The sequence below is a fragment of the Hippocampus zosterae genome, chromosome 4, assembly GCF_025434085.1.
Source record: "Hippocampus zosterae strain Florida chromosome 4, ASM2543408v3, whole genome shotgun sequence".
Classification (NCBI taxonomy): domain Eukaryota; kingdom Metazoa; phylum Chordata; class Actinopteri; order Syngnathiformes; family Syngnathidae; genus Hippocampus; species Hippocampus zosterae.
This window is the reverse complement of record NC_067454.1, coordinates 14,636,797-14,649,362: the sequence shown is the minus strand read 5'-3', so window position 1 is coordinate 14,649,362 and position 12,566 is coordinate 14,636,797. Positions and strand designations below refer to the sequence as shown.

General features: G+C 40.8%; 1 protein-coding gene across 2 annotated transcripts; it reads left to right on the top strand.

The window, feature by feature from the left end:
• The first annotated feature begins 1,379 nt into the window (after positions 1-1,379).
• LOC127599933 (mucin-5AC-like) lies at positions 1,380-10,361 on the top strand. Of its 2 annotated transcripts, none has more exons than XM_052064185.1 (10): positions 1,380-1,459; positions 1,641-1,738; positions 2,050-2,215; positions 3,114-3,217; positions 5,365-5,824; positions 5,904-5,996; positions 6,082-6,118; positions 6,527-6,598; positions 7,552-8,727; positions 9,757-10,361. In XM_052064185.1, exons 2-10 carry the CDS (start codon positions 1,725-1,727, stop codon positions 10,002-10,004), a joined length of 2,370 nt encoding a protein of 789 aa, XP_051920145.1. In that variant the 5' UTR covers positions 1,380-1,459; positions 1,641-1,724; the 3' UTR covers positions 10,005-10,361. The 2 variants fall into 2 exon arrangements, with proteins under 2 accessions (XP_051920145.1, XP_051920144.1); XM_052064184.1 differs by having other exon boundaries at positions 1,938-2,215.
• The last annotated feature ends 2,205 nt before the right edge of the window (positions 10,362-12,566 follow it).

Sequence of the window (12,566 nt, the reverse complement as noted above, 5' to 3'; positions counted from 1 at the left end):
ATCATTTCTTTAAAGGGGTAGGCAATGCACAAGTTTTCTTTACAATCATATGTTCTATGTTCCTACGAGCCTAAACATGTTATTCTCATTAATATTTTGTTTGTGGATTATGAGTTAAGTAGCAAAATCCACCCAGTTTTGATTCATTTTAGGAGATGGGCATTTCCCCGTTTGCTATCCACTGAAAATGTCATTCCAGTTGCCCAGCGCCTGTGTACCAACCAGTCAGGGCTCATCTTGCAAATATCTCTTGACTAAACTCTGAAAACAGGTGAGCCGTGATTGGTCCGTACCTGAGCGGATGCATTTTGCTGCCAAATCCATAATCCACAAACGGAAAATTGATCATAACCACATGCGTCGAATAGTGGGGATGCAAAGTACACATTATTGTAAAGAAAAAATTGGAGTTGTCTTCCCCTTTATGATTATCAAGACCTAAACAATTCAGCGATTTTTAGACCAGTAGCAACATTTTAATCTTTTCTACAGATGACTGGGACTCAAAATAAATACTTTGGGACTGGAGTAATATGTTCTAATGTCTTTGTTCTGACTTCTCATCAACTCAAGGCCATGTCTAAAAGCAGACTGGAATTCGGTATTGATATTGTTGTACTGATCCACAATCCACCGGTAGGAGGCCCAAGGGAAGATACCTCGGGATCCCCATGTAAAATGTGGATGAAGTGACTCAAGAGAAGAGAGTCTGTGCTTCCCTGCTTAGGCTGATGTGATGGAGGGATGGATGGGATTCACTTCTATAGCTTATTAAGAGTATTAATTGAACCTAAAATGCATGTTTTAGGAATATAGGACAAAACCAGAGTACAGTCATTCCTCTACATATCACGATTCACATTTTGTGGTCTCTCCATATTTTTAAAAGGTGCTATACATATCATATTTTATATCCTGAACTTTTGGCTATGTTGTGGGATTTTGTGGTGATCTTTTTGCAACCCGTGTAAATGATACTGCAGACTTACACAGGAATAACTGCGAGCCAGATGGAAGAAGTGCATAAAAGACTGTTCAAAGTTGGGGATCATTTCACACTTAAAAAAACATGGTTCAATGCAAGGTGTCTGTGTGGCCCCAACTGACGCTTGCCCGAAACATTCAACCTGAGCCAACAACAGGCGACCGGACACTTGCGTTTGCCTTTTAAAGGCACACAAATTCAAAGTCACTGATAATACAGTATAGAACATGAGGATGGCAACCTCAAATGGACGAAAGTGACAGCTGCACCTCACATGCATGTATTATGCTTCAAATTAAAAAAAATCTACCTGTACAGTAATCCCTCACTATGACACTGTCAATCTTTCATTGCTTCACTGTTTCATGGCTTTTGTGTGTGTGTGTGTTTACAGTGCATTGTGTTCTGAATCCCGGTTGGCTAAAGGACTGTAGACGAATGTGAATAGTCTCCGCGCCTCATCGCTGAGAAGAGGTCTCGTCTTCTTAATTTGTGTCTGCATGATTGTCATTCCACATGGCCTCTAGGTGGCCAATGTGGGCACACAACAAGGAGCAGCACGTTGAATATGATTGCTGCATTAAAACATGATGCACAAACAGTTTAATACTTTACATTATATTTAAATACTCTATGTTTATGCTGTTTGACAAAGCACAATGGACTCAGTGAAAATCCTTACTATCCTGGGAAGGACAATCAAACTCCACACCGGATTTGAACCTCCCACCTCAAAACTATGAGTGTGATGTGGTAAGTGCCTTGGGTACACATGTCAAATAAATTATTCATTTGTCACATAAGCGATGGAACATATTGTCCATTTCAGTTTTCCCCACTGAAGTCCACTGATGTCCACCTTCTAGATTTTCATATGAAAATGTCAATGTGGTCAATTAATGAGTCTACATAATTTTCTTATTGTCTTTTCCTGGTCGTTTTACTCTCCAAGGGGAGGGGGCACAGGAAGGCAAGGCTCTGTTGTCATATATGTCAGTCTCGCCGGGGCTGGCCCCTCCCACATCAGCAGAGGCATTACATACTGCTGGTGCTTGTGCTCTTAGCAACGGTGCCTCAGCAACAGAGCCCAGGCAACAGAGCTCCACGGCAACAGAGTGCCGTGTCTCCCCAATGGAGCTGCCATTGGGCGGACCAGCGCTCAGGCACTACACCCAGAGCCGACCGAGACCTCACCGACAAAAACTCAACTATCGTCCCAGCAGACCACAGGTACTGTGAGAAATGAATTCAAGAGAAAGAATGAAAGAGCAAGAAGGCAAGGTGAAATGTGTGTGTGTTGGGAGAAAATGGAAGGGAGAGAGTAGATGTAATAGGGTGCAGAGGGGAGAGGCAGGGGGAAGGGAAGGGACGGATGGAGGGGGAAAGCTGCAAAGAAGCCTGCTCCCTTGCTTGTATAAGCCAGTGCCATTGTGCCGGTAACTAGCTGTGTGAAGACACAACAAATGGCATTTGCTGTGATTTCCAAGAGCGTGATTGCCTAAATAGCATTGCAGATGGTAGCATGGTTTGAATGTCCATTTTTTTTCCACTCACACTGAAAAAAAAGCCCGCAGCCTTCTATTTTTTTCCTCACAGGATTGAGCATTTAAAATGTGTATCATCTGATTTCTCTTCATGGCTCATCGTGTTGTCACATAGCTCTATGGCTGTAGATATACAGTACAGGCACTCCCTTGGAGCCAGGTCAGGGAGACAAAATCCAAGCAATTCCCTTGACACGGTATCGTATAGCAGTGACTTCTGCTAAATTTGTGCTCTGCAGCAAGCCTCCGTGCTTTTATTGTAACTTGTGGGCACAGATGCTCATGCAATTAGTATGATTCAGGCTGCATATAGGTACAATACTGATATTGCAGTATCTACTTTGGCAAAAGCAAGTCGTGCATGTAAAGTCCGATCACGCCTCTGATTGTACGTTACTGAGCAACTGTCTCCAAGGAGGCCCAAGCCAAAATATTCCTATATAGGCACTTGTGAAGGACTGTGTGGATTTTGTTAAGGTCAATATTACATAATGTGAAGTTACAGTTAGACCTTTCTTCCTCACACCGTAAGGCTTCGACTTTGATGTAAAATGCGTTCTTGTATCTTTTACAAATGCAATCAGGAGACTATAATTGAGAGTGAAAATGAAGTCCTTGAGCTCATCGGGCGTGTAGACGAAGGAGTGGAGGAGTTCTTTACAAAGAGAGTTCTTCCTGCTGATACAGAGTGAGTATCACCAGTTGCCTTTCATTGTACACCACTCTGTTTTGTCTCTTGACACTGTGTTTATAGGGTCAGCGTCACTCTAAACTGCCTTTGGTGTCCTCATCAGAATCATTCAGTCATCATGGAAATGTTGCATATTCATAAAACTACAACAGGTTATTTGATGAAACAAGTTATTTTGTTTCTGAAATTGATGTTCGCTCTGTCTTTTTTGGGTCACTGCCTGTTTTAAGATGTAATGTTTTCAGTGACATCCTAACATTTTGTCTTTCTTCAATGGAGGTTAAAATGGTGTATGGTTGCATAATAAGTATTTACACTAATTTCTTCCCCACAGTCTTCATATAATGTGTGACAAATTAAGCCCGGCTGTCGTCGGGCTTAATTTGTCCAGTCTGTCGTAGTGAAATACAAATGTAAGCAATAAACACCAAAAATTCAGCTTGCCCAGTAAAGGTCGCCCACATGGACAAAAATGTCGACCCTGTCATTGTCCACCCCGTGAGCAATTAATTTATATAGAGTATTTTTTTTTTACGTGTGGAAGCTTGACAACGCGCATTTCCAATGGTATAACATCAACTGATGCCGAATATGAATTGTAATGGAAATCACATTTTTAGGCAGTGAGATCAAACAAGTTTCAAACATACCTTATCGCGGTATTAAGTCTAACAGCTTCCATATGAATTCAAAAGTGACTGTTAACGTTCCACCTCATTCACATTAAGAACTGTGCACTGTTTTAGAGATGATATAATAAACATATACAGCTACAATGTGACTTGGACAAGTGCAATCCTTCACCCAAAAAGTTTAAAGTTAGCTAACATAAATCTCCTGTGATGACAGACAGACAGATGGACCAGAAGTGCCATTTTGAAAACAATGATGTCTTAAATCAGGGGTGTCCAAAATTAGGTCTTGGGCCATTTTTATTTATTTTTTTTAGCATTTTTAGTTGCTGTCAAAAAAAAAAAAAACGTGGGTGGGTGGGGGATGGGGCTTGGTGGTGTGACACCCAGATCTCCCATCGTTACGATGGCCTTAACAGCTACCGCTGCGATTACTACTAAAGACAACGGTGTGCAGTGATTTTTAAGCTATGCAAAGACGCAAAAAATATATAGCGAGCTAAAACAGTAACACACTTTTTCATTTGAAAACATTTAATTTTCAGAGGAAAAAATGGTTTGCTCCACTTTCTGGTCTGTGTCATGGTCTGATTTGTAACTATATCACATCAATGATCATATAGTAGCTGTTTTGGACCTTGTCAACTTACTTTAGATTGTTCTTGTTTCACTTCTGAATGGGAATTGGCTGTTCAGTGTCGGGGCCGATATATTCTCATCGAGTAAAGGGCCGTGAGCAGGTCAAACTCCTGAAAAATCTTATAAGTTATTTGCCTTATCAACTTTAAGAGTTGCAGAGGTACCGGGTTCGATTCCAGCTCCGGCCTCCCTGTGTGGAGTTTGCATGTTCTCCCCGGGCCTGCGTGGGTTTTCTCCGGGTGCTCCGGTTTCCTCCCACATTCCAAAAACATGCATGGCAGGCTGATTGGACGCTCTAAATTGTCCCTAGGTGTGAGTTTGGGTGTGGATGGTTGTTCGTCTCTGTGTGCCCTGCGATTGGCTGGCAACTGATTCAGGGTGTCCCCCGCCTACTGCCCGAAGATGGCTGGGATAGGCTCCAGCACCCCCCCGCGACTCGAGCGATCAAGCGGTTCGGAAAATGGATGGATGGATGGAACTTTAAGAGAAAGTTGTGATGCAGCAGTTTTGCAAAATAACTACAATATACAGTAAAAACAATTAATAATTTCTTGATTATTCAGTGTTAGCGTGTTATCAATAAAGAAGAAGCATGTCAAATTGACCCTTGTACGTAAGTTTAGACAGCCCGGACTTAAACAGTGATAGGAAATAGTTGATGGGCAGTGCACCATATTCCAGATTCTCACCAAAATGTAATGATGTCTTGCTTGGCCTATGCACTACACTCTCCTAAGTTCCATTTCGACCAAATTTCCAGATTTCTTCTAATTGTCCTACTATTAACTGTATTACTTTGACTAAGTGCGATAAAAATATAACACAGCACTGTATAGTCATCATGATTTGATACGATTGATCTTTCACATCTAGGCAAAAGCAAAATGAGGAACCAGAGTCCATCACAGTGGACGAAGTGGTTCCTGCCACTTCTGTCCCTTGTCCACCCCAGACGAAAACACTCAGGAGGAAGCTTGGGGATTTCTTTACCCTCCGAAAGAGACGGGGTCTGAAATCAGAAACAGGCCAGGAGGGTCGACCCAAAAAAGCCTCCATCGCTGACCTCATTCGCCCTCTGAGGGAGGCGGCCAAGTCTGATAAAGAAAAAGATAAGGACAGAGTAAGGGAGCAGGACAAGGAGAATGTAAAAGAGAAAGGGAAAGAGCAGCCCAGTGGTGTTACTGGAGAGTCAATTACACAGGAAACACCTGCCTCTGATGTTCCGCCACTGAGGGGTGAAGTGGCGCCACCCCGCCGTGCTCTCAGGGAAGGAAAATCCCAGTCTCTTATTTTACTGTCCGGATCAGCAGCAGGGGCTGCCAATGCCAGAAAGGTGAGTGTCACACACTCAAAGATTATCAGGCTTTTTAGGTCTATGTTCATTTTTAACAGATTTCCTCTGTGATTGTCAGAAACAATTTGAAGGCCAACATAGCTTCGAACAGAAACTTCATCTTATGCTTCAGCGTATTGGGGTTTCTAAAGCACAGCCGGAAGAGACGCAGGTGTGGATCTATCTGACTTTGAACAATGTAGATTTTGCCATTATCCAAGTAAAAACATACTTCAATGTTTCCCATATTCTCATAGAATCCAGAGAGAGAGATGAAAAAGGCAGAATCTGAAGGTATGTCCAAAAACAAAAAACATTAGCTAGCCAAACTCACGAGGATAGAAGGTACAGTAAAAGGGTAATTGGTCAGTTTGGACGTTTGCTCTTTTGTCGGCGAAAGTTTAGATATTAATGGCTGTGTTGAGTTGTTTGGAATGGGACATTAAATCTAGACTTTTAGTTTAATTTGACTACTGTGTCATTTGTTCAGTGTTTTCCCATAGTGAATAGATATTTGAAACTTGTCCTTCGATTGGCTGGTGATCAATCCAGGGTGTAGCCGCTCCGTTTGCCCAAAGTCAGCTAAGATAGGCTCCAGTTCACCTGTGATGCAAATGAGGACAAGTGCTATAGAAAATGGATGGACGAACACTTAATACTTCATTGTCATCTTATCTGAATTACCTTCTTTTCATGTTTTAGGCACCATTATTGACAGTAAAGTTGAGCCAACCCCAGCTTTCACAAAACACAGAACTATGTCAGCCTCCTCGGGTAAATCACACAAAAAAACAACTGTGACATACAGTAATGCGCAAAAGTCTTCCACCATTATTTCTGTTGTTTTAATGACATTTATCGCAGCAGTCAGTTAGACGTAGTAAAACAATAAATATAACCACTAGGACAGATACAGTTAACAGGAGTGTGTCAAAAAAAAAAAGATGTTTTCAAACTTTTTAGTAGGGTGGTGTGTGATGATCACAAACGTAAATGACAGCAACAGCTAGAATCCATTAAATTAATCTAATAATCTGGGCAAAGGTGCAGATTTTAGGAACAGGCAGTATAACATCCTAATCCATTTTTTGATTGTTGATAATTCTTGGAATTCAGGATTTATTAATTGTGTCTCGATTGAGGCAAAATGGAGTGCACAAATTGATTAATTAATCATTTTCCCTGTAGTCTGTCAAGCAAATTCAGTCAAATGCCCATTCTAAGTGACAAAGAATTATATTTTCATAATCTGAGTCACTGTAGCTACTTGCCTGGTCTCGGTGGTATTCGCTTATTGACTCGCTTCCGTTGTCAAAATCTTGTACGAGAGGATACTATGAAGAACAATTTGTAGCAGGTGGTCAGTTTGGGTTCCAAGTGGGCTGTACTGATATGGCCTTGTTGTGTAAACCACATGACATCAATGGAACCGCCCTCCCCGCCATCTGTTCATCAACTCTATGAAACTGGACGTAATCTGATAACTCAAAAAAACAGATGGATGAACACAAGACTACAACACTTAACTTTTTTCCCCTTCTTTAGTTAATAGTTTGGTCTTGATGGAGGTTTACACTCTAATTGAGGGACATTGTAGTTATTATGATCATGATAGTAAAAGAACAGCTCTAATGGTGGCCTAAGACTTTTGCAAATGTGAGTCATCTTCCTTGATCATACTGCATTATCATTATGATTTTTTTGTTTTTGTTCGTTGTTATCAACAGATACAAGGCGTCATATTCGACCAAGCGTGTCAGCACACGAGTCCGCTGGAAAACCCGCATTGCCTCCAAAGCCCATCCTCAAGCCTGGTCTGGGCCCTGCAACATCTGGCCGCAACACGCCTGAGAATGAGTTGGTTCAAATAGAGGAGGGGAAAACAAGCACACCCACTAAAGAAAAAAGTCCAACGGCAACTCCATCTGGCCCCGCTACTCCTGCTGTAGTGTCAAATGACACCCCTGACTTGGCTGACATGACTATTTCCTCTTCTCCTACTGCAACTTCCGAGTCAGATGTGCTTGCTGTTAACACCGCTGCAACAATCGCAAATGGTACAGATATAGATGGCAAGCCTTCTGACCCTGAAGTTCAGCTTATTAGCACAGAACAATGCATCTCTGTCTCCCCGACAGCTTTTACCGAACCCCCCGCCCTTGTCCCACAAACATCTTCTGAGTCTGTTACGCCCAGATCCTCTGCCACTCCAGACACGACAACAGTAACCTCCATTACCATCTTGGAAACTGTTTCTAGTCATCTCAGTGAAAGCGAAACAAATACATCAGTTAAACCGACAAGTCCAGTGTCAAATGGTATTGTTTCATGTGGTGAAGTGACCGTTTCTGTCATTTCCACCGTAGAAGTGTCTACTCCAGCATTAATCCAACCTGCAGATACCAAATCAGATTTGGCTACCAGTTTGCTTAATATAGCGAGTGACGATTTCACTGCAAGTGCTTCAATAGGCACTAAAAGGACATCTGTGGCCCCGAGCCCAACTCCTCCTAAATCTGATACCCCCATTATCAGCTCCTCCACCCTTCCTCCTGCCAGCAACACCTCCATTACCACCACAACATCTACCGACTGCACAGACTCTTCTCCCTCCATTGTTCCGTCAACCTCATTCAGTGAAACCAACTCCATCGTCTCCACCACCACCAATAATGCTGCTCCAACGACTGCAGATGCAATTAGCTGCCCACTCACGACTGACCCACTTTCCTCAAAGAAAACCAGCTCTACACTCATACCAGTTATCACCTGCCTCCCTGCTTCTGAAGACTCCAGTATTACCGGGCATACTTTGACCAGTCCAGCACTTGCCCATGATAGCCCAAGGCAAGATTTACCAACCAATCTTGACGAAAGATCGAGTTCTACTGTAAAAGGTGCAGGTAAGGATAACTTTAAGTAAAACCAGTGGTGTCAAATCTTTTTCCACCGACTGCAAGAATAAAATAAAAAACAAAAAACAATGGACCACTTTGAAAGTTCTTTGACTTTAAAGACCCTGTAAAGTGACTTCAGAGATTTGTTTCTGAATAAATTATACCTGTTTGAAGATAATTGCTGAAACCATGCAAAGACTGACAACTACCGGTATGCAGTATTCTATTGTGGTGATACAGCGTTAATCTGTTCACCATTTCAGTTTTCCAGATGTGTTGGGTGTGGCTATAATGGTCCCCTGTGACCATCATCCCTCCCGCACAGTACAGTAGATTTTTTTTTTCTCAAACACGTAGGGTTGCGTAGGTATCAGAAAGATGCTGGATGGCGGAGTATGCATTTTCCAGGTTGCCGTATTGCTATTTGATTGACAGATGAGCAGGGCGTGATTGCAGCACATTCAGTGGACCCACCCAAAGAGTTTGAGTATCAAGACTTGACTTGGTTTTTCACTATTTTGAAGTCTCTCGTGAGGATAAGTGTCTTAGATAATGGATCGATAAACAGTTGTGTAGTAGATATTTTGTGTCTTTGTATATCTACAAAAGGTCTATTTAAAGCCAGTTTGTAATCATTGTTAGTCGCAGCACTGTCACTTATATAGCGCTTTTTCACTATGGGTACTCCAAGCGCCCTTACACTACCTTATTCACCTACGATTGACACAGCACTAGGCGTATCTGGGGGTTCAATATTTTGCTCAAGGACACTTGGACATGGTTGCAATCAAACCAGCAACTTCTGGGCTGGTAAACGACTGCCCTACCACCGAGCAATGCCACCCACTTGGGCCCATTATTTTAAAAGTAGATTGCCAGTCATGTTAATGTTATTTTTACAATAGACTAAGGGCCGCTAAAAATGTATAGTTGTCTGCAAATGGTTCCCAACCCATTGTTTGGACACCCCTGTTCAAGCATTATTTTTCATTGCTTTTGTAAGTATAATTTGCACAATTTCTCTTCCATTCTCAGATGTGGAGCTCGAGGTGGTTCAAAAGAGCAAACAAGCTGAGGAAACGGAAAGCAAGAAAGTCATGGCTGGCGGCAAAGAGAGTGACCATTGTGAGGAGAAATCAGCTCAAGGCAACAATGGAGCAACAATGAAAGAAGCCCAAGAAGCAAATGTGAAAGTTGAAGGCGTTACGGTGGCAACAATAGAAGGAGAGGCTAAACCTGCACCGGAGAATGAGCCCCCAAACCAAGAAGAAACAAAGAAATAGAAAATATATATAATGGTACATTATTGCTGAATTTGGGACCAAATACTGTGACACAGGCAGGTTAGGTCACAGTAAATAAATGGTTAAATGGTCCATGGCACTTCCTATAGGACCACCACACTACAGCAGCACACAACACACCCAGTTGGGCCACTGGACCAAAGAACTGAGATCCATGGTGTGATGTTATCGACAATTCCAGCAGTGTCTTTTGTCCTTTTTTTAACTTGTGTTTGAATTTCACATTGCACGTGTGATTATGTACCATAAGAAAAGTACTGTGTTTTGAAGACACCATGTTTACAATAGATGGATAAGAGCAAATAGATATGACTATTAAATGGAATACTGAATTGACTTACTGGGATTTATTTTCTTCAATTGATATTTTTGCTTGTGTGTTTTTTAATATTTAAGATTATGCGCAGATCATAAAATTACGTGGAGTGAAACAGACCACGAGATGTTGTTCAAAGTCCTGGAACTTCTCATTTAAACATCAACAATCAGCTTAAATCAGACTTTCTGAAACATATTCAATGTGTTACAGCTTATTGGCGAGCTGTATTGTATTCATCGTGGAACACAGGATACTCCATATTATTTCACACAAGGACCCTCAGGTAACCCATAATGCAATAAGACACATTCAAAATGGCATTTCATTTAGAATGTAAATCTTACTTTATCTGGTTTTAATTTATGAGAGTACAGCACAATACAAACTTTTCTTGGAAGTCATTGGCGACCTTCTGAACAAAACAGCTGGGGAGAGAAAACAAAACAATTCATATAATGTCTCTGTAGGCCCAAAGAAAAGTCCCTGATGACTACTTGACTACATACTGACTGCCTCAGTATTGAACATTCCTAGCTACAGTGGACAGCACTTCCCCTAGGCTTATGTCATGGATGCCAGAGAGAATAAAGCAGCCTGTGTTCAATGTGCAGTGAAGACATACTGTATTGTACATTAAAGCTGGTCTGCGGTTAGAGGCCTTGGGTGATAAAAACAAGTAGAAGAATGATTAAATGATGAACAACTACCAGACACTTAACAAAGAAACAGTAATACTGTTCAGAGTCAGTTAACGGCTTCTAAGGGCGCACATAAAGTCTCTTTACAAATTCAAAAGGTTTTAGAAATGCAAATCAATAGGCAAATCTGTGGATATTAATATAAAATGAGGCACCATTATTTGCACAGAACACACTAAGATTTCCCTGAATCCATAAATTTCTTGTGTCATTTTTGCCAACTTAATCCTGTAGTTTAGTGGAGTACAATGAAGCATCTGACCGTGATGTAGTACATTGTACAACGCTGTCATAATTAACTCTCACTCACAGTGGAGACTTCTTTTATGAAGTTCAATGTGACTCAAAACTTTGACTACAGAGTATATAGAACAGATCGAATAAGCATACACCATCACTTGCTTCAGTTAGCGGTGGTACGGTGTAAAAAGTTGTTAGCACATCCACAATTCTGCGGTCATGGGTTTGAAAATGGGGTCAGCCTTCCTGTACGGAGTCTGCATGTTCCCACATTCCAAAACATTACATGTTATGTTGACTTAATATAATATAATATAATATAATATAATATAATATAATATAATATAATATAATATAATATAATATAATATAATATAATATAATATAATATAATATAATATAATATAATATAATATAATATAATATAATATAATATAATATAATATAAGGGCGGCCCGGTAGTCCAGTGGTTAGCACTTCGGCTTCACAGTGCAGAGGTACCGGGTTCAATTCCAGCTCCGGCCCCCCTGTGTGGAGTTTGCATGTTCTCCCCGGGCCTGCGTGGGTTTTCTCCGGGTGCTCCGGTTTCCTCCCACATTCCAAAAACATGCGTGGCAGCTTGATCCTCACTAGGGTCGCGGGGGGTGATGGAGCCTATCCCAGCTGTCTTCGGGCAGTAGGCGGGGTACACCCTGAATCGGTTGCCAGCCAATCACAGGGCACACAGAGACGAACAACCATCCACGCTCACGCTCACAACTAGGGACAATTTAGAGTCTTCAATCAGCCTGCCACGCATGTTTTTGGAATGTGGGAGGAAACCGGAGCACCCGGAGAAAACCCACGCAGGCCCGGGGAGAACATGTAAACTCCACACAGGGAGGCCGGAGCTGGAATCAAACCTCTGCACTGTGAAGCCGACGTGCTAACCACTGGACTACCGGGCCGCCCTAATATAATATAATATATTCACACCTAAGGACATATTATATTATATTATATTATATTATATTATATTATATTATATTATATTATATTATATTATATTATATTATATTATATTATATTATATTATATTATATTATATTATATTATATTATATTATATTATATAGGTGATTTTAATAATATAATATAATATAATATAATATAATATAATATAATATAATATAATATAATATAATATATAATATAATATAATATAATATAATATAATATAATATAATATAATATAATATAATATAATATAATATAATATAATATAATATAATATGTCCTTAGGTGT

Excerpts from the sequence above, each read along its gene's own strand:
- LOC127599933 (XM_052064184.1), top strand. The coding sequence starts at position 1,976 with ATGTCAGTCTCGCCGGGGCTGGCCCCTCCCACATCAGCAGAGGCATTA. Across the intron at positions 2,216-3,113 it reads ATCGTCCCAGCAGACCACAG|GAGACTATAATTGAGAGTGA; the intron begins GTACTGTGAGAA and ends AAATGCAATCAG. Across the intron at positions 5,997-6,081 it reads CACAGCCGGAAGAGACGCAG|AATCCAGAGAGAGAGATGAA; the intron begins GTGTGGATCTAT and ends ATATTCTCATAG.